Genomic DNA, 23,531 nt, shown 5'->3' with positions numbered 1-23,531 from the left:
CGACAGCATCCTTAGGCCAAACTTACTACTTTGGGGAAAAAATTATGCAAATGTATTGACTATGAGTGGCAACGCTTAGAAAAGTGTATATTTGATCGATTCATGAAGGTTGTTGGAAGGAGTCGACAGCATCCTTAGGCGAAACTTACTACTTTGGGGTAAAATTTATGCAAATGTATTGACTATGAGTGGCAACGCTTAGAAAATTGTATTCTTGATCGATTCATGAAGGTTGGTGAAAGGAGTCGACAGCATCCTTAGGCCAAACTTACTACTTTGGGGAAAAAAATATGCAAATGTATTGACTATGAGTGGCAACGCTTAGAAAACTGTATATTTGACCGATTCATGAAGGTTGGTGAAAGGAGTCGACAGCATCCTTAGGCCAAACTTACTACTTTGAGGAAAACTTTATGCAAATGTATTGACTATGAGTGGCAACGCTTAGGAAACTGTATATTTGACCGATTCATGAAGGTTGGTGAAAGGAGTCGACAGCATCCTTAGGCCAAACTTACTACTTTGGGGAAAAAATTATGCAAATGTATTGACTATGAGTGGCAACGCTTAGAAAACTGTATATTTGACCGATTCATGAAGGTTGGTGAAAGGAGTCGACAGCATTCTTAGGCCAAACCTACTACTTTGGGGAAAAAATTATGCAAATGTATTGACTATGAGCGGCAACGCTTAGAAAACTGTATATTTGATCGATTCATGAAGGTTGTTGGATGGAGTCGACAGCATTCTTAGGCGAAACTTACTACTTTGGGGAAAATTTTATGCAAATGTATTGACTATGAGTGGCAACGCTTAGAAAACTGTATATTTGACCGATTCATGAAGGTTGGTGAAAGGAGTCGACAGCATTCTTAGGCGAAACTTACTACTTTGGGGTAAAATTTATGCAAATGTATTGACTATGAGTGGCAACGCTTAGAAAATTGTATACTTGATCGATTCATGAAGGTTGGTGAAAGGAGTCGACAGCATTCTTAGGCGAAACTTACTACTTTGGGAAAAAAATTGTGCAAATGTATTGACTATGAGTGGCAACGCTTAGAAAAGTGTATATTTGATCGATTCATGAAGGTTGTTGGAAGGAGTCGACAGCATCCTTAGGCGAAACTTACTACTTTGGGGTAAAATTTATGCAAATGTATTGACTATGAGTGGCAACGCTTAGGAAATTGTATATTTGATCGATTCATGAAGGTTGTTGGATGGAGTCGACAGCATTCTTAGGCGAAACTTACTACTTTGGGGAAAATTTTATGCAAATGTATTGACTATGAGTGGCAACGCTTAGAAAACTGTATATTTGACCGATTCATGAAGGTTGGTGAAAGGAGTCGACAGCATTCTTAGGCCAAACTTACTACTTTGGGGAAAAAATTATGCAAATGTATTGACTATGAGTGGCAACCCTTAGAAAACTGTATATTTGACCGATTCATGAAGGTTGGTGAAAGGAGTCGACAGCATTCTTAGGCGAAACTTACTACTTTGGGAAAAAAATTGTGCAAATGTATTGACTATGAGTGGCAACGCTTAGAAAAGTGTATATTTGATCGATTCATGAAGGTTGTTGGAAGGAGTCGACAGCATCCTTAGGCGAAACTTACTACTTTGGGGTAAAATTTATGCAAATGTATTGACTATGAGTGGCAACGCTTAGGAAATTGTATATTTGATCGATTCATGAAGGTTGGTGAAAGGAGTCGACAGCATCCTTAGGCCAAACTTACTACTTTGGGGAAAAATTTATGCAAATGTATTAACTATGAGTGGCAACGCTTAAAAACCTGTATATTTGATCGATTCTTGAAGGTTGGTGAAAGGAGTCGACAGCATTCTTAGGCGAAACTTACTACTATGGGGTGAAATTTATGCAAATGTATTGACTATGAGTGGCAACGCTTAGAAAACTGTATATTTGATCGATTCATGAAGGTTGTTGGAAGGAGTCGACAGCATTCTGAGGCGAAACTTATTACTTAGTGGTAAAATTTATGCAAATGTATTGACTATGAGTGGCAACGCCTAGAAAATTGTATATTTGGTCGATTCATGAAGGTTGTTGGAAGGAGTCGACAGCATTCTTAGGCGAAACTTACTACATTGGGTAAAATTTATGCAAATGTATTGACTATGAGTGGCAACGCTTAGAAAACTGTATATTTGATCGATTCGTGAAGGTTGTTGGAAGGAGTTGACAGCATTCTCAGGCGAAACTACTTTGGGGTAAAATTTATGCAAATGTATTGACTATGAGTGGCAACGCTTAGAAAACTGTATATTTGATCGATTCATGAAGGTTGTTGGAAGGAGTCGACAGCATTCTTAGGCGAAACTTACTACTTTGGGGTAAAATTTATGCAAATGTATTGACTATGAGTGGCAACGCTTAGAAAACTGTATATTTGGTCGATTCATGATGGTTGGCTAAAGGAGTCGACAGCATCCTTAGGTCAAACTTACTACTTGGGGATAAAAATGGTGCAGATGTATTGACTATGAGTAGCAACGCTTAGAAAAATGTATATTTGATCGATTCATGAAGGTTGGTGAAAGGAGACGACAGCATTCTTAGGCCAAACTTACTACTTGGGGATGAAAATGGTGCAGACGTATTGACTTTGCGTAGCAACTCTTAGAAAACTGTATATTTGATCGATTCATGAAGGTTGTTGGAAAGAGTCGACAGCATTCTTAAGCGAAACTTACTACTTTGTGGTAAAATTTTTACGATAATTATCATGATAAATATCTTTGATAATTATCCTTTCGAACCCTGTGTTAGATGACTTAAAGACGATATAAATAAACTATAGTCGTCTTTGGGTCAATATGCTACTTAAACTCTATATTATGAATCAAATATCAGCTCTATATTATGGCATATCGTCTTTAGCTAATTGTGAATATACCCCCAATCCGCACTTAATGTTTCGCCTCTTCCTCTGTCTGCCGTCGTCTGTTTTTCCAACTCGTTATAATCTGGGAGACTTCAAGGCTAGAGTGAATAGGCATTTGGTAGGTAAGCGTGATCCACCCTAGACATCGTCACTTACCATCAGGTGAGATTGTGGTCAAACCCGAGCCTATATTATTAAAAAAGAGGTAAACGACACTCACTAATCAGGGTCCACAGAATACCAGCGTCGTGGTCGCGCTGCGGCTTATGCTGAGTGAGGCCCTTTTATAAAGGACACCACCACCATCGTTGACCAGTCCATACACTCAATTATTTGTATTTCTCGTGTAAGTTGTTTTTATTATGTGTTTTGATTGTAAGTTATGTGTTACTCCGTGTTTTATATTAATATATTTGTTATTTGTTTTATATTTGTCACTGTGGTGTCCCTTTATAATAAACGTTTCTTTCTTTCTTTCTTTTTTTAAACATGTTATCTTTCTGATCTATAATTATGATACTTACTAATAGGCTGCATAGGCATCGTATATAGTTGTGGTCCCAGTTCGTATAACACCTGGAAGTCAGCGTGGTTGCCAAACCTGAAGCCGAACCCCACTCGGTGATCATTACCTGAAACAGATCACACTTATATTTACTTCTCTATTCTTGCAGGTCAGTGACCGACTTCACTTCAACAATTTCATTGATAACTCTTGACTTCACTTCAACAATTTCATTGATAACTCTTAACTTCACTCCTACCATTTCATTGATAACTCTTGAGTTCACTTCAACAATTTCATTGATAACTCTAGACTTCACTTCAATAATTTCATTGATAACTCTTGACTTCACTTCAACAATTTCATTGATAACTCTTGACTTCACTTCAATAATTTCATTGATAACTCTTAACTTCACTTCAACAATTTCATTGATAACTCTTGACTTCACTCCAACAATTTCATAGATAACTCGTGACTTCAAAGTGAAGTCACTCTGTTGTTGAATGGATAACTCTGGCTTCACACTCGAATCAAGAATTATCAATGAAGTCTTTGAAGTGAAGTCAGAGTTATCAATGAACTGCCCAAAGCCTTGGCTTACATCGACTACATATTTACTTAAATGCAAATAATTGCCGAGAACTATGTTATGTCGTGTTTTATTTATCTTATTTTTCAGATTGGGTCAGTCTCACAAACTGATTTCGTGTGCCTACTGGGAATCGAACCCAAGACCTCCAGACCGACAGCTGAACGACCTAGGAGAGTAGGTTGCCGTCGCTATTGAGAAAAGAAGGGCATAACGGTTTTTTCGACTATTTTACTACACTTAAATGATCTCTGAAAATCTGTCCAACCTTTAACGATACGCGGCGTGAACCCATAGATTCCTGCCAACCCTGTAGATACATCTTCTGGAATTACTAGTAATATCGCTTCAGAGGGAAAACCTGCAATAAATTTATTTTTTATTAAATAATATTAATTGTGGTTTATTATTTGATCTATTGTGGTTGAGCGTTGGTCTCACCGGGTTCGAATCCCGGTGGGGACATATCACAAAAATCACTTTGTGATCCCTAGTTTAGTTAGGACATTACAGGCTGATCACCTGATTGTACGACAGTAATATGATCCGTGCTTCGGAAGGGACGTTAAGCTGTTGGTCCCGGTTACTAATTACTGTTGTAAGTATGTTATTATTATTATGTAGTTACATGAGCCATGTCAGCGTCCTTTGGCGGCTCAATAACAACCCCGACACCAGGGTTGGTGAGGTTGGTAATCCACCTCATAACCCACACGATAAGGAGAAGAATATTATGATTCACAGCTTGATTCTGAGTTGATATCAAGTGAAAATTTCCGTCGCAAACGTATGGAACTGAAAATAATTAAAAAACAAAAAAATATGAATTGTCTGATAAATTCCACTAGATACCAAGTCAGAATCATGGTCTGAATCATCTACCTCAATAAACCATACATATTAACTCAAAAAAATATAAATACCTACTTACATTTAAAAACCAAAACAGTTATACAAATATATACTGTTTTTCGCGCCATTTTTCACAATTAGAACTAAAAAAATTTTTTTATGAGACTTTATTTTTTTTAATATTCAAATTGATGTCATGGATATACGTGTGAAGGCGTAGGCGATAAATATTAGAATGTAGGGAACTATATGGCATAGCTATACGGCAGAAAAAAAAGGTATTGTTCTAGTGAATGCAGTACTAAAGTTATTTCTCACGAGATTGGTTAACCTACACGTGCGTGGAGGCAAAAGTGTTTGTTAATATTGACATTATTTTTATAGATACTTATATCGCCGCCTAGATATGTTATTATTACTATTAGGGTTCGTAATGTTTCTTTTATTATTTAATTATTATTAGATTATATAACTTAGTAACAGACGGAATAAAGTCGCGAATCTGTGTCACGACTTTATTATTTTTAATTTGGAACTGGCATATTATTTCTTTTATTTTTATTTTTGATTTCTTCTTTTTCGAACGGGAACGTATTGCCGCCTTTTTATAAAGGCGATGGCGGGAAATCTGTTCGGTTGCGGCAATCTGCTAGGAAGGGTTGGAGAGTTAACATTGTTTATGAAAATATAACATTATTCAAGAGAATTGCTGAATCGTTTGGTTACGACGAACATCTCCCCAATTGTGAGCAGTAGTATTATCCCGTTACTAACTTCGTAAACACCATTTTGAGCCGATTTAGTTTCCAACTAGTCAAATCAGTTACTTTTTACTAAACGTCAAAACGCGACATTAGAGTAACATGATCCGTGCTTCGGAAGGCACGTTAAGCAGTCGGTTCCGGCTTACTTAAGTAAGTACGTAGTCGTTACTTGACCAATGTTAAGGGCATTTGGCGGCTCAATAGTAGACACCAGGGTTGATGATGTTGGTCACTGACTTCACAACCTATATGAGAGAAAGCACTTATTGTACCGAATGTACATACACCATTTAATCAACCCTCGGAGTATTTCAAGTGTGGCTTACTGACATAATGAACTAAATGTTAAAGGTTTTTTTATATAAAGAATAATACTACATATAGAACGGTAATCCCCGCCAATTCGTACCGGGCTCCGACCTCACCCCCTCTGGGTCTTACTTTAGTCTTAAATGGCCGCCACTGAGGAGTAAAAGGGACGTGGACATATTGTCTCCCTCGCACATACGCGTGAGACGGCACACGGTAAAAATGACATTTTTGAATGGAGTGTCTGAGGTGTGGCTAAAGTGCGAAACCATCTTACTTTTCCGGACAATCAGGTGATTTAAGCCTGCATAACGTAAACAGCATATACGTCCCATTGCTGGGCACAGGCCTCTTACTCCTCCACTGCGGGTTGGTGGAGGTGTTTAACGTGCACTCCGAAGCACGGAATCATCTTACATTTTCGGACAATCAGGTGATTCACGCCAGCAAAGTCCTCACCAAACAAAGGTCAGTCTCACAAAGTGATTTCAATAATATCCCGATCAGGAATCGAACGCGTACCTCCAAATCGTGAGCCCAACGATCTAATCACTAGACCACGGTTGTATGGCAAATGTTTACTTATGATACCTGATGGAATAACGAATATCTTTTGTAAAGACGCAAAATGTAATCTTTGCTTATTTTTATGTTCAGGCGCTTAGACAAAATCACGCCCATTGTAATGTTTTTGTTTTTGTCGTGATAGTGGAATTTATCTATGGAAAGTTACTCTGCCCACTCCTTTAAGCAGGAAAAGCGTGGGGTTATGTACAAATTAATATATACAATGAGAAATTATTTAATGTTCATTTTGTCAAATTATAACTTGACAATTTGTCTTAATGTTTACTGTCTAATTATATGTACTTTTTTGTGTAAGTTGTTTTTCTTGCGTGTTTTGATTGTAAGTTATGTGTTATTCCTTGTTTTGTTTTATATTTGTTACTGAGGTGTCCCTTTCTAATAAACGTTCCTTTATACCACCTTTATACTATAGAAAAGACATCAACGAGTGCGGTATAGATATTTGTTTTGGTTTTTCACCGAAGGGCAAGGTAAAGGGAACTATGCCCATACAGCCATGTCTTATGTCTTTTTTTCTTAATGATGATTAATGAAATGATGAAAGGTGATGACGATAAATGATGAAACTTAAGCCCCCACCCTCGGAGCAGACTCCTACTCCGAACCCCAAACTAACTCAAAAGTCCGCATAAACTTCCGAGTAAGCGGCTTGTTGGCACGGAGCGAAAATAGATAGGTGCACTTTGTTTATTGAATATTCCGATATAAAATTGTACTTACCAATTTAACAATTAAAAAAAATAAAAAAATATAATAACACCATTGCGAATGTTTTCCGACTAACTTAATGCGATCATTAACCACAAAACACCACTTCGTATTAATTATTTAGATTATTCAATGAAGAAAGCAACCGTCCCGTTCCCGCCAAAAAGACGCGGTAGGTATAGCTATTTATTTAGTTTTTTTAGTCTATGGATAGAGATATATTATGCGTGAGCAGAAGCTTCTGGTAAAAACTGGATCGTTTCAGACTTTACATAAAGCCACCCCATGATATTTTTGAGTTTGAGTGAACAATACTTTTTTATATTCTTTTAGCAATAAATCTTACCGATTTTTATATTTATTGACAACTAATTTATCAATATATACAGATACTGGAAAATCCAATATTTCACATAACTAACGCCATCTATTTGCAACTATGCAAAGCACTCCCTCCAAACCTTGTCGAAGCATGTAGAAGTGAAAGTTCCCGATCATATGTTCGGAGCGCATTGGCGGCAAAACACGTTGACAGACTTTATTTTTTAATCTCACTTTTTAATTTCTTTTCCCTCTAATGTAACGTACAGATTAAAAAAGTTCAAAAGGTGTTTTTGAGTGCAATGTTTCTTGTTTAATTGAAAGTGAATCTTCTTTGTGACTGTTTTAAAAAATAATTTAGAAATATGGATTTGAAATTGTTGATTTTTACGCACCTTTTCGCATTGGGTAAGTGTGTTTTTGTTACTGCAACTATGTGTGCGATTTAGTTATGAAATACGTCTTAAATACATTCATAAACTCACGCCCGTAATCCCTGATAGGGTGGGCAGACTATAATATACAAGTTCTGTGCACCTAGTACCGTACAATCCTGATCTCGCGAGATTTCGGGATCAATCCCGAAGCATAATATGACGAAATCCCATTCGATATTGACGGGATTGGGCGAATCTCCTTGAGTTATACTTTTTGTTTTGACTATGCTGATTTCCAAAGAAAACTTAATCATTTAGTTATTATTAGTTATATTAAAGAATAAAAGGTTTTTGTTTTTTTATCATATTTTTTTTTTATTAATTTCACTATCACAAAAAAACTGTTTTCATCGTTTTCAGCCATCCTAACTTTACATTTTTTTATGAACATATTTTTTTGATTGATATATCCAATCCCGCGATCTCGAATTTACATAATCCTGCTGTCGGTTTTTACGACATGCCTGGTAAGACAAGGAGCTGAACATGTTCTGTCTTTTATTCGCACCCAGTCTAGCATGTAAGCAACTTATTATGAAATAAGTTAGGAAATATCAGTCATGCGGACAATTAGTAATCGTTTACTAATAAGTATTTTAATATCCTTTCGTTTCTGTAGCAAATTAGCGAGGTATGAATCATTGGTAATGAGGGAATTTCCAGAAAAAAAAAATGGTTGGCGCTGTACAGATTTAGTAGTTTTCTAGATTAAAGATAAATTATGAAATTCTGATTACCTATTAAATAAAGACAGATCTAAAGGCGACATAAAACGTTTTCTTTTTTCTATTTAACTTATTTTAATGAACTTTAATAAAGAAAAATGTAATAATAAGTCCGACATTTTATTATGTTTTTCTATGACGTCACAGGGTGCTTTTTCATACAAAATTCCATAGTAATTTCGTGTTTTGACGTTTAGTAAAAGTAACTGATTTAAATGGTTGGAAACTTGCCTATTCCGTGGTCTTTGCCTACACCAATTCTTATATTCGCGGGCATGTCGTAAAAACCGACAAAGGAGTTGGGTTGATCACTTGATGAAAAAGTAAATATAAGTAAATATGTCCCGCTATATTACATAATATAGAATATCTCCTATACTTACAGGTTGCCTGGAAGAGATTGCTACTTAGCAATAAGGCCGCCTATGTTATGTAAAGTTTTGATTGAAAATAAGTTTTCTTCTTTCCGATCTTTAGGGAATGAATAATATAACACTATGATTTTGCAACTAAACGCCGCGCAAAGGGTTATCTGATCTCCACTTCCTCTTTCCATTTTTCGCGCTAAGGGTTATAGTGTAAAAATATAACCAAAACAATGGCCCCGTTTCCTGCAGCCACCCTAATTTTATTTTAAGTTATACTTCTCATTTTGTTATCCGCCGAAAAGGAAAGGGACGGATGATTGACAATTGTTAATTTTACAATGAATGAATAATCCGGGCGAATAAAATAGGCATCTCGCTCATATGCAATCCGTTTGACGTGTGCTGTCAACTTAATTCTGTCGGGCTATTGGCCAATGTAAAATTTGTAGAGGGTTGTTTTAGATTTCTGCGTAAAATTGTCGTGTGTTCCATAAATTTTATGACTGTCGATTATCCCGTCCTTTTCCTTATCGGCGCATAAGAAAATGGGAAGTATAACTTAAAATAAAATTAGACTGTGTTTACAGGAATTAGTACCAATATGTTTGTTTACTCAAATAGTATGGGGAACTGTCAAAATTTAAGAACACTCAACAGTAGCGACACCTGGTGGAAGAAATAGGCAGTTTTTAAAATCAAAATGGGCCTAAGCGTCGTCTTCAGTAAGATGACGAATGGAATTGACTTTCTAACAGTTTTACTAAGTTTTCACTGTCACATGTACACTCTCCTTGAAGCAACCGGATGTAACTTCAGACATTCTAGAGTTCTAGACTGAGCTTTCTCTAGTAGGTTATTATTATACAGGGTGTTAGTGGCATCGTAAAGAAATCTTTGATGGGTGATTCAGACCATGATTCTGAGTTGATATCAAGCGAACTTCTTCTCTCGTGTGGGTTGTGAGATGGATTACCAACGTCATCAACCCTGGTGTCAGGGTTACTATTGAGCCGCCAAAGGCCCGTGACATGACTCATGTAACGACTACTTACTTACATCAGAAAGTAGCAACCGGGACCAACGGCTTAACGTGCCTTCCGAAGCACGGATCACCTTACTTTCGGACAATCTGGTGATCAGCCAGTAATGTCCTTACCAAACTAGGGACCACAAAGTATTTTTTGTGATATGTCCCCACCGGGAATCGAACCCGGGGCCTCCGGATCGTGAGCCCAACGCTCAACCACTGGACCACGGAGGTTGTTATTTACGCGGTTATTATCATAATTAAAACACACAGGGTTCTTACCGCTTTAAAATCAGAGTAAGACTTCACACACACAGACAGGGCCACAGACAGACACACACACACAGACACAGGTGTACAGTACAATTATTATCAAAAGTCCTTCGCCATCCATCGGATTTAATTTGGCTAATTATAATGAAGGTCATACCGTATTGAAAGGAAGTGGTTAATTGAGATAAAGATATTGCCAGATAATTTAATAAGAGTGGCAAAACGTAGGTACTTTCAGGTATAAAAGTCCAATCAGTTTCTTGCAAAGTAATTCAACTTCCAGGCTACGTCTTACTAATATTATAAATGTGAAAGTTTGTGAGTAAAAAGTACTGAAAGGATTTTAATGAAACTTTACAATAAGTAATGTATTAGTTTATACATCAGAAAAAGACATAGGCTACATATTATAGAGATATTGGCCCCGATTCCTGCAGGCACCTCTAATTTTTGGCAATAACATATTTACGACTATATATATATATATTTTTTATTTAATTTATTTATTTTAAGTGCATTTTTTTAAGTGGAAGCCGAGGTTGCGCCATTGGTAGAACGGTTGCCTCTCACTTTGAGGTCGCAGGTTCGAATCGAAGCCTAAACCAATGATTGCCGAATGTGTTTTAGAATTCATGTTTGGATCATAAATGACTATCACGTGCTCAGCGGCGAAGGAAAACTTATGAGGAAACCCACATTCCCGATAAATGCATCGGAGGTATGTGACCTAACCTGTATTGGGCTGGTTTTCTCTTCGCGGGTTGGAAGGTCAGACAGGCAGTCGCTTCTGTAAAAACCGGACCTGTCAAATCTTCAGGTTAGGTAAACGGACCCTGTGATAAACGGGAGATGATGATGATGATCTTATCTGCAATTTTCCCTAACACAGTTGTCTCGACCATTATAGACGGCGATACGGCTCACCTATCACGTTGGTCTAACAGAAAGCTCGGTGAGGTGTGGGTACTTAGTTCATCTTGCGATGGATGTACCTCTGACTGCCCCAGCGATATAGCTGTGAGCTTATGTTGTATGTTATATGTTTTTGACGTGCCTCGTTTTAGATTACTTGGCCGGACAAATGGGGAGCGCTGAGGGCTCTCACCCGGTACAAAATTTAAGACAACAGGCCTGAGGGTGCCTAGTTGGGCGCGAACCTCGGCTCAGGGCGTCGTCTGAGAGGATAATATTTGAAAGAAATAATCTGTCTACCCTTTCGGGGAGACAGGCGCGATGGTATGTTTTGTCATAAATTAGCAGGCAGCTTGAAAGGCAAGACACGGCGGATGGAAGGCTTAATGACAGACTGTGGCCCAACATCCTTACGTATTTAACAGACTTTTAAATGTTGTAAATCTTAAATCAAATCTACTTCATTGCATAGAACTAAATTTCAACATCATCTTCGGCCCATTAACGTCCCCACTGCTAGGGCACGGGCCTTTTCCCTATGGATGGATAGGGAGATCGGGCCTTAAACCATCACGCGGGCCCAGTGCGGATTGGTGGTTATTAACGACTGCTAATGCAGCCGGGACCAACGTGTTAACGTGCCTTCCGAAGCACGGAGGAGCTCGAGATGAAAACTTTTTTTTGTGGTCACCCATCCTATGACCGGCCTTTGCGAAAGTTGCTTAACTTCAACAATCGCAGACCAAGCGCGTTAACCGTTGCGCCACCGAGCTCCTCAAATTTCAACAATCAGACATAAAATGAATACAGTACAATTTGGGCGGCATTATTGCTCTAGAGCAATTTCTAAAATCTTCGCGCTAATGCGTCTTGAGAGTCGGGCAGATACTGCGAAGTACTCGTACATACATAACATCATATAAACGTCCCACTGTTGGGCATAGACCTCATACTCACGCTGCTCCACTGCGGATTGGTGGAGGTGTTTTACGGCTAATAGCCGGGAGCACTGTTTTACGTGCCCTCCGAAGCACGGAATCATCTTACTTTTTCGGACAATCAGGTGATTTAAGCCGGTAAAGTCCTTACCAAACAAAGGACAGTCTCACAGTGATTTCGACAATGTCCCCAACGGGAATCGAACCCGGACCTCCAGATCGTGAGCCTAACGCTCTAACCACTAGACCCATTGATTTACCACTAACGTAGATACAGCGCTTGATACAAAAATGCGGCGAAAACTTGGCACTTGTTTAGCTTTACATTCGTACACAGCGGTATATACATACAATAAAATCGTGTCAAATTAAGAAAGTATGCATCGTCTTATTACGTATAAAGCGCGTGGTGCTTCGTAACGCGGTCGGATTATACTGCGACTCGGATTGACCAGGAGTACGTGTTTTAGTGTATTTTGTTTAAAATACGCTATTTAGCGAGTAATTTTAGCCTAACCCTGACCAAGAAACCCTATTAGGCTTCAAAATGGTGGAGATATTTTGTATACACGTACTGTAGATTAAATTAAAAAGTAACTTAACTACACACCATGAGTTTACATGACCAAATTCGAAATGTCATTAGAAAAACACGATTAACTCTTAACCGGCGTGCGTGTATGAAACGATTGATGAATGTGGAGGAAGCAAGAGAAGTGTGTCAGGATCGAAGCGAATGGAATTCCATAGTCGCTGCTTACCCCGGTGGGGAATTGACGTGAGTTTATGTCTGTCTGTATAAGAATGAGATAAATTTATTGCCAGTAACACGCCATTTCCTTTTGCCCGTATTCCTAATATTCATAATTGCCTAGTTCTTAAAAAAAATGCAAACTGTTAGACAATAAATTTATCTCATTCTAATACAGACAGACATAAACTCACGCCCATTCCCCACCGGGGTAAGCAGAGACTATGGAATGCCATTCGCTTCTATCCTAACAAACTTCTCTTGCTTCCTCCACATTCATCAATCGTTTCATACACGCACGCTGGTTAAGAGTTGATCGTATTTTTCTAATAACATCTCGAATTTGGTCATGTAAACTCATGGTGTGTAGTTAACTTACTTTTTAATTTCATCTACAGTATGTGCATACATAATACTCGTATCTCCACCATTTTGAAGCCTATTAAAGTTTCTTGGTCAGGGTTAGGCTAAAATTACTCGCTCATAGAGTTAATATTAATTTTCGATCTCACCTTGTATTTATCACTTATCTATTTAGGTATATCTAAGCATAATTCTTTACTTGTAATTATAAAGAGGCCATATTGTGTGTAAGTTCGTTTGTTTCCTTAAAATTTCTGGATTACTTATGCTTCTTCTTCTTATCATGTGGGTTGTGAGGTGGAATACCAGCCTCATCAACTCTGGTGTCAGGGTTATGATTGAGCCGCCAAAGGCCCCTGACATGACTCATGTAACGATTACTCACATCAGTAAGTACTTAGTAACCGGGACGGCTTAACGTGCCTTCCGAAGCAAGGATCATCTTCATTTGTCCGAAAGTAAGATGATGTGCTGAGATTGAAGGACGTAATATACGATCCCGACGACCCGATTACTCGAGCCATAGAGGCGGCCAATCAGCTCGCAACAACAGACTCTTCAGGATCCCGATACCGACCCCGCCGGCGTGGTCGACGATTTCCCTCATTCAACGCTTATCGCTATCGACCCGCGAGGGTCGATTAATTCTTTCAAATATAATCCTCTCGATTGGAGAGAGATCGCTCAGGACAGGGAGAAGTGGAAGCTCAGAGGGAAGGCTTTTGGCCAGCAGTCCACATGATATCAGCGTCGTGGTTCACGCCGCGACTTGTGCTGAGTGAGGCCCTTTTATCTCAGGACGTCCACCACCACATAATTTCGACAAACATCCGTCTTGCTTTTCTGTAATTGTTTTAGTGGAAATTTTATATGTTGTTGTTGTCTTTTATTTTGTGTGTGGCGCCCTTTTATAATAAACTATTTCTATTATATTCTTCCTCTCAGACGACGCCCTTAGCCGAGGTTCGCGCCCAACTGAGCACCCTCAGGCCTGTTTTCTTAAATTTTGTACCGTGTGAGAACCCTGAGTGGTCCCCATTTGTCCGGTCACGTAGTTAATTCCATTTGCTACAAATCTACAATAAGTCACGTCAAAAAAGGCTATGATAATATTTGAAAGAATTAATCGACCCTAGTGGGTTGATAGCGATAAGCGCTGAATGTGGGAAAACGTCGACCACGCCGGCGGCAAAGCCACGTCAAAGGCAAGAAGCCTAAAAATATTAAACTTTAAAATTATCTAATGTGTATTGTGTGTAGCGAGACATATTGCCTAATGCGGTATGTCGCTAACCCAACGTGTACTTAGCCTTAAGGTCACGTGACGTAACGTCTTGCAAAACAGTTCACTGGTTTCAAGTTAAAGCGAGTTTCGTATAAACTGCAATTTTGTTACGTTAACTATATACTTACTACACATTAATCCTACTTTCATTCGCTACCGTACTTCAGTGTAGCGTATTTACCTATCAATTCAAATGTAATATACAGGGTGTTAGTGACATCGTAACGAAATTAAAACACATAATAACGGGTTCTTACCGCGTTTGAAATAGGGATATGAGACTCCCGATGTTTCATCAGTCATCCCGTGATCATGACACTTGCAACAGTGTTGAAATATCGGGAGTCTCATATCCCTATTTCAAACGCGGTAAGAACCCCTTATTATGTGTTTTAATTATGAAAATAATCGCGTAAACTTTTAAAACAGTCGTAACGAAAACTTTGAGGGATGATTCAGGCCGTGATTCTGAGTTGACATCAAAGTGGAATTTTACGTCGCAAAAGTATAGAACTGAAAATAATTAAAAAAGACACAAAAAAATTCATGAATTTTCCGACAGGAAATCCACTCCATATCAACTCGGAATCATGGTCTGAACCATCCCCCTCACCCCTGTACGTATATAAATTGGTGTTGATTATATATACATTGATCCCGTAATTTTCGGGATCTCTTCTAAGGCATAAGAAAAGGTAAACTTAGGATGGCTGAAAAAGATGAAAACTGCTTGTTTGTGATAGTGACATTATTTAAAACAAAATATTTTTTGAAAGTAAACAAAAACCTTTATTCTTCAATATTACTAACTAAATAATTAAGTTTTCTTTGGAAATCAGCACAATCAAAACAAAATGTATAACTCAAGGGGATTCGCCCAATCCCGTCAATCTCGAATGGGATTTCGTCATATTATGCTTCGGGATTGATTCCGAAATCTCGCGAGATCAGGATTGTACGGTACTAGGTGCACCGAACTTGTATATTATATTGGATTCATCATCATCATTGGCCTTATACGTCTGTTTCAGACGATTTATGACGTCATTGCCTCGAAGCACTGTTATCTGTTGTTGCGAGGTGCTCGGTGGCGCAGCGGTAAACGCGCTCGGTCTGCGATCGTTGAAGTTAAGCAACTTTCGCAAAGGCCGGTCATAGGATGCGTGACTACAAAAAAAAGTTTTCATCTCGAGCTCTTCCATGCTTCGGAAGGCACGTTGAGACGTTGGTCCCGGTTGCATTAGCAGTCGTTAATAACCGTCAATCCGCACTGGGCCCGCGTGGTGGTTTAAGGCCCGATCTCCCTATCCATCCATAGGGAAGGCCCGTGCCCCAGCAGTGGGGACGTTAATGGGCTGATGATGAGGAACACAATATCGTCGTTATAATAGTTGGTAGCAGAGAGAGGATTGTCATATTAAAAAAATACAAAAAAAGGTAGATTTGTTGGGTTGCCAACAAGGATTGCATTCCCTAATATGTACATTTCTTTTATTTCCAGGGTCCTGTGGCGTCATCATACCTGAGGAGCTACCGTCTCTTCTATCAGTCGCATATTCAAACATACCACCTATCAAAAAAGGTAACGTAAAACTAATTATTTTTTTTTACTAATAAAAGAGAAGGTGCAGGTCGTGTCGTATCAGGAGGTGAAGGTTTTGGCGGAGAGAAGAGAGGAAGGGCGATTACTCCACCGACAAGAGCGCAGCTCTTAAATAAAGAGAAAGAAAACGAATTATTCCGATTACAGGCTGATGATCCGTGCTTCGTAGGGCACGTTAAGTAGTCGGTCCCTGTTCCCAGGCTGCGTTCCACAAAAACAATACAGATAGCGCTGGGCAGATTTAACGTGATAACTACGTATTTTCTAATTACTCAGGGTACATAATTATTCCAAAATATTATAATGAGAGAGAGAGAGAGAGAGAGAAAATGTTTATTCAACAAATTGTGACACATTACATACGAAGACACATTACACTACACACACACACGCACACACACACACACACACACACATAATAACACACACACACACACATTACACACACACACACACACACACACACACACACAGTAATAATGTATAATGTGTCACAGTTTTTGTGACACATTATAATGCAGAGATGCATGTATAAAAATAATTGTTACTTGATATTTGAATCAGATTATGTATAGAATTATGTTGCTACCTATATTGTTTCTCTTTATTTTGATCAGAATAATAATGGGTGGAAGATGTGTTGTGCCTGGGTGTAATGACAAGGGTTTATATTCGAATTTATACCCGAAAACAAAGAAAAAAATGCATTATGTCTGTTGTACGTGAAAAAACGAACGAAAGTCTGTACAGCGCCTAACCCCGTATAAAGTGTTTCATTCAAGTTTACTTTAACTTTACCCATGACAGAGTATTTTAAATCTAAACTCCGCAACTCGACAACTAAGGTCATTGCAAATTAGGTGGGGTAATGAATACGAATTACATAATTAGGTTTTCATCTTCACACTCTGGAAATTCCATTTTAATCTATTTAAGGACTTAAACTAAAACATTTTAATGGAATTAAGTCGCTTAATAGAATTCAAAGTCGAGTCGTGTTAGAAAGCTTGACTCTGGTTCGAATCACAGCCTAAGCTATGACTGAGCCGCCAAAGGCCCCTGACATGGCTCATGTAACGATTACTCACTTACATCAGTAAGTAGTAACCGGGACCAACAGCTTAACGTGCCTTCGGAGACACGGATCATCTTACTTTCGGACAATCAGGTGGTCAGCCTGTAATGTCCTAACCAAACTAGGGATTACAAAGTATTTTTTGTGATATTTCCCCACCGGGATCGTAAGCCCAACGCTCAACCACAGGACCACGGAGACTGTGGTGCTATTAAGCCACCACAGGCGCCTGACATGGCTCATGTAACGACTACATACCTACTTACTATGCATGGGATTAACTGTCTGAGAACTGATATTAGGCAGCTAAATTACTCAATTGTATAAAAATATTTTATGTTTATTTTTTTAAAAGAACGTCTAGGGCCCTGTGCCGAGGTTTTTCTTGCAGTTTCTTTTCCCTGGCTATACAGGTTGTGAGAAGCTGCAGTAGTTTTAGACGGATGAGACATTCGTTATGTAAAAATTGACGATTCAAAGTGTAACTATGTTACCTGCTGAATTAAGATATTTTTGAATTGGAATACTTAAGTAACATCATCCGTGGTCTAGTGGTTAGAGCGTTAGGCTCACAATCTGGAGGTCCGAGTTCGATTCCCGATGGGGACATTGTCGAAATCATTTTGTGAGACTGTCCTTTGTTTGGTAAGGACTTTTCAGGCTTGAACCACCTGATTGTCCGAAAAAGTAAGATGATTCCGTGCTTCGGAGGGCACGTTAAGCCGTTGGTCCCGGCTATTAGCCGTAAAAACACCTCCACCAATCCGCATTGGAGCAGCGTGGTAGAGTATCCTCCATACCCCCCCGGTTGATTGAGGGGAGGCCTGTGCCCAGCACTGGGACGTATATAGGCTGTTTATTATAGAATGACAACACTCCGCTCCCCACCAGCGGCTGAGTTACTAGGTTTACCTCACCCCCCCGGACATAGTTTAGACTTGAATCGAATGGCGTCAGACGTCATACACACAGATGCGCGTGTACGATAATGTCAATGTGTGTGCCCAGCAGTGGGATGTATATAGGCTGTTTATGTATGTATGTAAGTAAATAGTACCCGGAAATATATTTAAATATATTTATATTTATGTTTGTTTTTACATTTGCAGGGACGGACTCTCGCGTGGGATTCGGCTTCGCGTTTGGCAACCACGCTGACTTCCAAGTCATGTTTGAGTTGGGACCACAGACCAACACGCAGAATTTAAGTAAGTATACAGAGTGTTTGTCACATCGTAACGAAAACTTTTAGGGATGATTCACACCATGATTGCGAGATATTTATCTATAAATCTGTTGAGTTTTTATTTTGTCACAACTTATGATAATAAAAAATGAGTACACACTTCAATAATTCGTTTTTTTTTTTATTTCCAGCGGGACAAGGCTTCCAGTCAAACAACAAGCGACAAGCGCCTGCGCCGCCTCCGCATAAAGTGAACAAGAATAGAGAAAAGGTGCGTGTGTATAGATATTTTAGTAACACAGATAGAAAATAAAAAAAAACTCCACCAAAGCATCATACCGAGGCTAAGTGCCTACACTACTAAATATTTAAAATAAAAATAGGGGGGCGCAAGGTTTCTGTTGCGAACTCTTCGCAGATTTTATAACCTTTTTACATTTTTTTATATTTTTTCTATTTTGACAACGTTTTGTATCTTGGTTTTGTTGTTAATTTATGTAAGTTGTGTTCTTTATACTTATACTGTATACTTACTTACCTTATCTTATCTTCCAGTTCCTGCAATCCGAAGCCGGGAACTACCTGCAGTCTTGGGCATCAAAAATGCGCAAGCCTTCGCCCCCGGCCTCCGCCCCCGGGCAGACGCCCAACCTCGAGGACTCAGTGGTGGAGCTCGTCAGGAACCACCGCGGCGAGTACGAGATACACCAGCCCAAGCCTGGTCACATGCCGCAAAAAGTCCTCGACGAATTGAAGAGGTAAAAAAATCGCCCGACTTTTAGGCCGATTTTTCCGACTTTTTCAACAAAAAAAAAGTTGAGCGACCAGTCTGATGTCGTTCATGTATAATTATAGATAGTTTAATGTATATATCGCACGTAGTAGGCTGTATTGGGCTGGTTTTCCCTTCGCGGAACGGAAATTGGAAGTTCAGACAGGCAGTCGCTTTTGTAAAAAACCGGACCTGTCAAATCTTCAAGTTAGGTAACGCTAGGGAGATTATGAATATGATGATAATCACATATAGGTAGTTCTTTTAACTCCCCTAAATCAACTGGAGGGGTTATAGAGTATACTCCACCACGCTGCTTCACTGCGGAGCTGATTGGTGAAGGATTGGTGATTCTTCGGCTAATAGCTACCGGGACCAACGGCTTAACGTGCCCGCGGAATCATCTTACTTTTTTAAACAATCAGGTGATTCAAGCGTGCAATGTCCTTACCAAATCAATGACAGTCTCACAACTGATTTAGACAATGTCCCCATCGGGAATCGAACCCGGACCTCCTGACAGTGACCCTAACGCTTTTACCACAAGACAACGGAGGCTGTTTTTATGTACTTATACTGATTTTAACACTTTCAAGGACAGAACGTCTAATGACGTCGATCCCAATGTGTCATTTCAATCACCTTTTATGAACCATCAATGACCCATGATCTCTGTCCGTGAAAGGGTTAATGTATACAGGATGTTAGTGACATCATACCCAACACCCTGTATTCTCTCGACCACTCACACTGATGAGGCCTTTCTTAGAATAGCTAAAGTAAACTGCCCTCAATGTCCATTCCAGGTTGTACGGCGAGAAGAAAGAAGAAGCGAAGAAACTTACGGAGAAGAAGAAGGCAGAAGCAACCAAGCAGAGGTCAGAGGCGGAGATCAAGAAGATAACAGAAGATCTATCAAATGTCGACTTGGATTAACATATTATGTACAATAATAATTATGTAGTAGGTACCAAATGCAGTTTTATTACCAATAATATTTTTAGCAAAATCCTGTAGCTTTTTCCCGTTTTTCACAGGGTCCGCTTACCTAACCTGTAGATTTGAAAGGTCCAGTTTTTTACAGAATCGACTGCCTGTCTGACTTTCCAACCCGAAGGGAAAAGCAGCCTAATAAAGGTTAGTTCACATACCTCCGATGCATTTAACGGGAATGTGGGTTTCCTCATAAGTTTTCCTTCGCCGCCGACCACGCGATAATCATTTGTGTTCCAAACATGAATTCGAAAACACATTCGACAATCATTGGTTTAGGCCTCGATTCGAACCTGCGACCTCAAAGTGAGAGGCAACCGTTCTCTCAACGGGACAACCTCGGCTTCCACTTAAAAAAAAAACACTTAAGATAAATTAATAAAAAAAAAAAATTTGGTCGTAAATATGTAATTGTCGTAACACCTTCATCATCATCAACAGCCTATATACGTCCCACTGCTGGGCACAGGCCTCCCCTCAATCAACCGGAGGGGGTATGGAGCATACTCCACCACGCTGCTCCAATGCGGATTGGTGGAGGTGTTTTTACGGCTAATAGCCGGGACCAACGGCTTAACGTGCCCTCCGAAGCACGGAATCATCTTACTTTTTCGGACAATCAGGTGATTCAAGCCTGAAAAGTCCTTACCAAACAAAGGACAGTCTCACAAAGTGATTTCGACAATGTCCCCATCGGGAATCGAACCCGGACCTCCAGATCGAGAGCCTTACGCTCTAACCACTAGACCACGGAGGCTGTTACACACCTTAAAAGGTCGTAAAACCTTAATTAGCAAAATTGTCATTGAACAATTATGTCGTAAGTAGGTAATCAAATACTACCTGTACAGTCAAAAGGTAAAAAGAAAGATCCTATTCTTCTTATCGTGTGGGTTGTGAGGTGGAATACCAGCCTCATCAACCCTGGTGTCAGTGTTATTATTGAGTCGCCAAAGCCCCCTGACATGGCTCATGTAACGATTACTCACTTACATCAGTAAGCAGTAACCGGGACCAACGGCTTAACGTGCCTTCTGAAGCACGGATCATCTTACTATCGGACAATCAGGTGATCAGCTTGTAATGTCCTAACCAAACTAGGAATCACAAAGTGATTTTATATATCGGGGTCCTGAAGTGTTTGGTGTCGCGAGCTGATTGGCCGCCTCTATGGCTAGAGTAATCGGTAAAAAGTAAACTATCGAGTTATGAAGCGGCTTCCTGCCACGAAGCGAAAATAGGCAGATACACTTTGTTTATTGAGTACTCCGATATAATAACACTCGCGAATGTCTTCCGACTAACTTAATGCGATCATTAACCACAAAACACCACTTCGTATTAATTATTTAGATTATTCAATGAAGAAAGCAACTGTCTCGTTCCCGTTTCCCGCCAAAAAGCCCATGACGAATTCTTTTCGCGCCCGATCGTCTTTTGTCTCAAAAATGGCCGCCATTATGTTTCTTTTTAAAGGACTAGACCATAGAGTTTTGGCCAAAGGAGTATTTACTCCGTTCGCGACAACAGGTTATGTCACTTATGTACTTACCAAAATTTTTCTGATTACTTACCTATCGCTAACCATATAATACTCATGCCATAACACGAAAATGTATTTTTTTCAACATTATTATTCTTGGTAAAACTCATAACATTTTTCTTTCAAACCATTATTGCTTCTGACAACTTTAAGTAATTACTTTTTAGAACGCCGCCATGTTTTTTTTTATTTTAAAAGCGTTCAGAAATTCTTCTCAAAACATAATGGGGGTTTTTCCAGGCTACGTTCCACTAAAATCATATAGATGGCGTAATGGAGATTTAACGTGATATTTACCTATTTTCTCATTACTCGGGTATGTACATAATTAGGAAACCGACTAAGAATCCCGACTTTGCTTCCCGCCAAAAACTCTCTGTTTTTTTTAAAAAGTTCAGTCGACTTACCGCCATCGCGCGCGTTTTTTCGCAACAGCTTTAAAATGTGATAAAGTCTGTTAAAACTGAACAATTGCGTCTAAATTAATGTGTAATATGTGTGTGTGTGTGTAATATATAATAAAATGGCGTTAAAACGTACTACATCAGCTGCCAGAGTGAAGACAAATAGGGAAGAAATAATGTAAGTACTTATTCACCTTTTTTGTTGGAGAAAATCACAACATTTGTTTGCATTGCGCACTTACTTTTATATGCGCAAATGTCAAATTGCAATATTGCTTTCTTAGGTGAATTGCTTCGATGTGTGGCCATTTTAACCCCAATGAATGTGATTTTTCGGATTTTTCAAAAAGACGCTTAAAAAAGTGGTTACTTATGTAAGGCGACGATATTATTTTATTTTTCCATTAAGTAATGGTTATTGTTGAAACTTATTTTCCATTCTGTGTAGTTTTGGAAAAATTCTATTTATTTTTATTTTACGTCGAATCATTTGCAATCATTTTTTTGCCGCGGGGGTGGGCGCCTCTTACTTCAGTAGGCTGCAGTCAGATGGTGGCTGAGTTCGGATGTTATTTCCCGAAGTTTATTTCCTTCAACGATTCCCAAATAATTTCACCACATTTACGTACACATCAATTACGCAATCCCTCCCAAAATTTTGACCGCAATTATCAAGGAGGTACCCTTAAAAACCCCTCCCAAAACGGAGAAAAATTCGACAAAAAACTCGCAGGGCGTGGCTTTGGATATAACCTCTCGCTTACCAACCTTTTGCCGTCTCAAGAATCTTTAATAAACCTTATTGCAGAGTCTTTAAGTGTCTATTGCGGGGTCTTGTACAGTTTGGGGTAGTAAATGATCGGAAATACGGTTGAAATCAAGTACAATTGCTCCAGGTCGGTAATTAGGATGATTTTCTGTCGGTCGAGGTATGTTTGGGTTCTTATGTGAATACCGAAGAGCAGTTCATTTCGTAATGTTGGCCGAGATATTTTGGTGGAGGTAAGAAGGAAGTGTAGAGAAGACATTGCGGCAGTAGGCTAGTTTCCAACTAAAATGCCAAAAAGCTTTTGTTGCTAATTTTGTTGTTGTTGTTGTTTGTTGTTATTGTTTGTTGTTGTTGTGTATTATTTCTTTTTATTTTGGTGCAATGAAGTGTATTATTGTATTTGTTGCTTTCTTAGATGAATTGCTTCGATGTGGCCATTATAACCCTCCACTTACTTTTTACTAAACGTCAAAACACGAAATGCCCATGGAAATTCGAAAGAAAAACCACACTGTGACGTCATAGAAAAACGTGATAAAATGTCGGACGT

At 39.1% G+C, this 23,531-nt stretch overlaps 1 protein-coding gene across 1 annotated transcript; it reads left to right on the top strand.

Annotated features, from left to right (window-relative positions):
- Window positions 1-7,565: 7,565 nt before the first annotated feature.
- Window positions 7,566-20,227, top strand: LOC126379267 (uncharacterized). The gene is made up of 6 exons (XM_050027975.1): window positions 7,566-7,965; window positions 16,138-16,218; window positions 18,424-18,522; window positions 18,692-18,771; window positions 19,056-19,258; window positions 20,079-20,227. Exons 1-6 carry the CDS (start codon window positions 7,923-7,925, stop codon window positions 20,206-20,208), a joined length of 636 nt encoding a protein of 211 aa, XP_049883932.1. The 5' UTR covers window positions 7,566-7,922; the 3' UTR covers window positions 20,209-20,227.
- The last annotated feature ends 3,304 nt before the right edge of the window (window positions 20,228-23,531 follow it).

The sequence above is a fragment of the Pectinophora gossypiella genome, chromosome 28 (assembly GCF_024362695.1).
Source record: "Pectinophora gossypiella chromosome 28, ilPecGoss1.1, whole genome shotgun sequence".
Lineage (NCBI taxonomy): Eukaryota > Metazoa > Arthropoda > Insecta > Lepidoptera > Gelechiidae > Pectinophora > Pectinophora gossypiella.
This window is presented reverse-complemented; position numbering and strand designations above follow the sequence as displayed.

Bases quoted from the DNA above. Each gene is read 5' to 3' on its own strand.
- LOC126379267 (XM_050027975.1), top strand. From the start codon at position 7,923: ATGGATTTGAAATTGTTGATTTTTACGCACCTTTTCGCATTGG. The intron at 18,523-18,691 runs GTAAGTATACAG...TTTTATTTCCAG, and splicing joins GACCAACACGCAGAATTTAA to CGGGACAAGGCTTCCAGTCA. The intron at 18,772-19,055 runs GTGCGTGTGTAT...CTTATCTTCCAG, and splicing joins TGAACAAGAATAGAGAAAAG to TTCCTGCAATCCGAAGCCGG.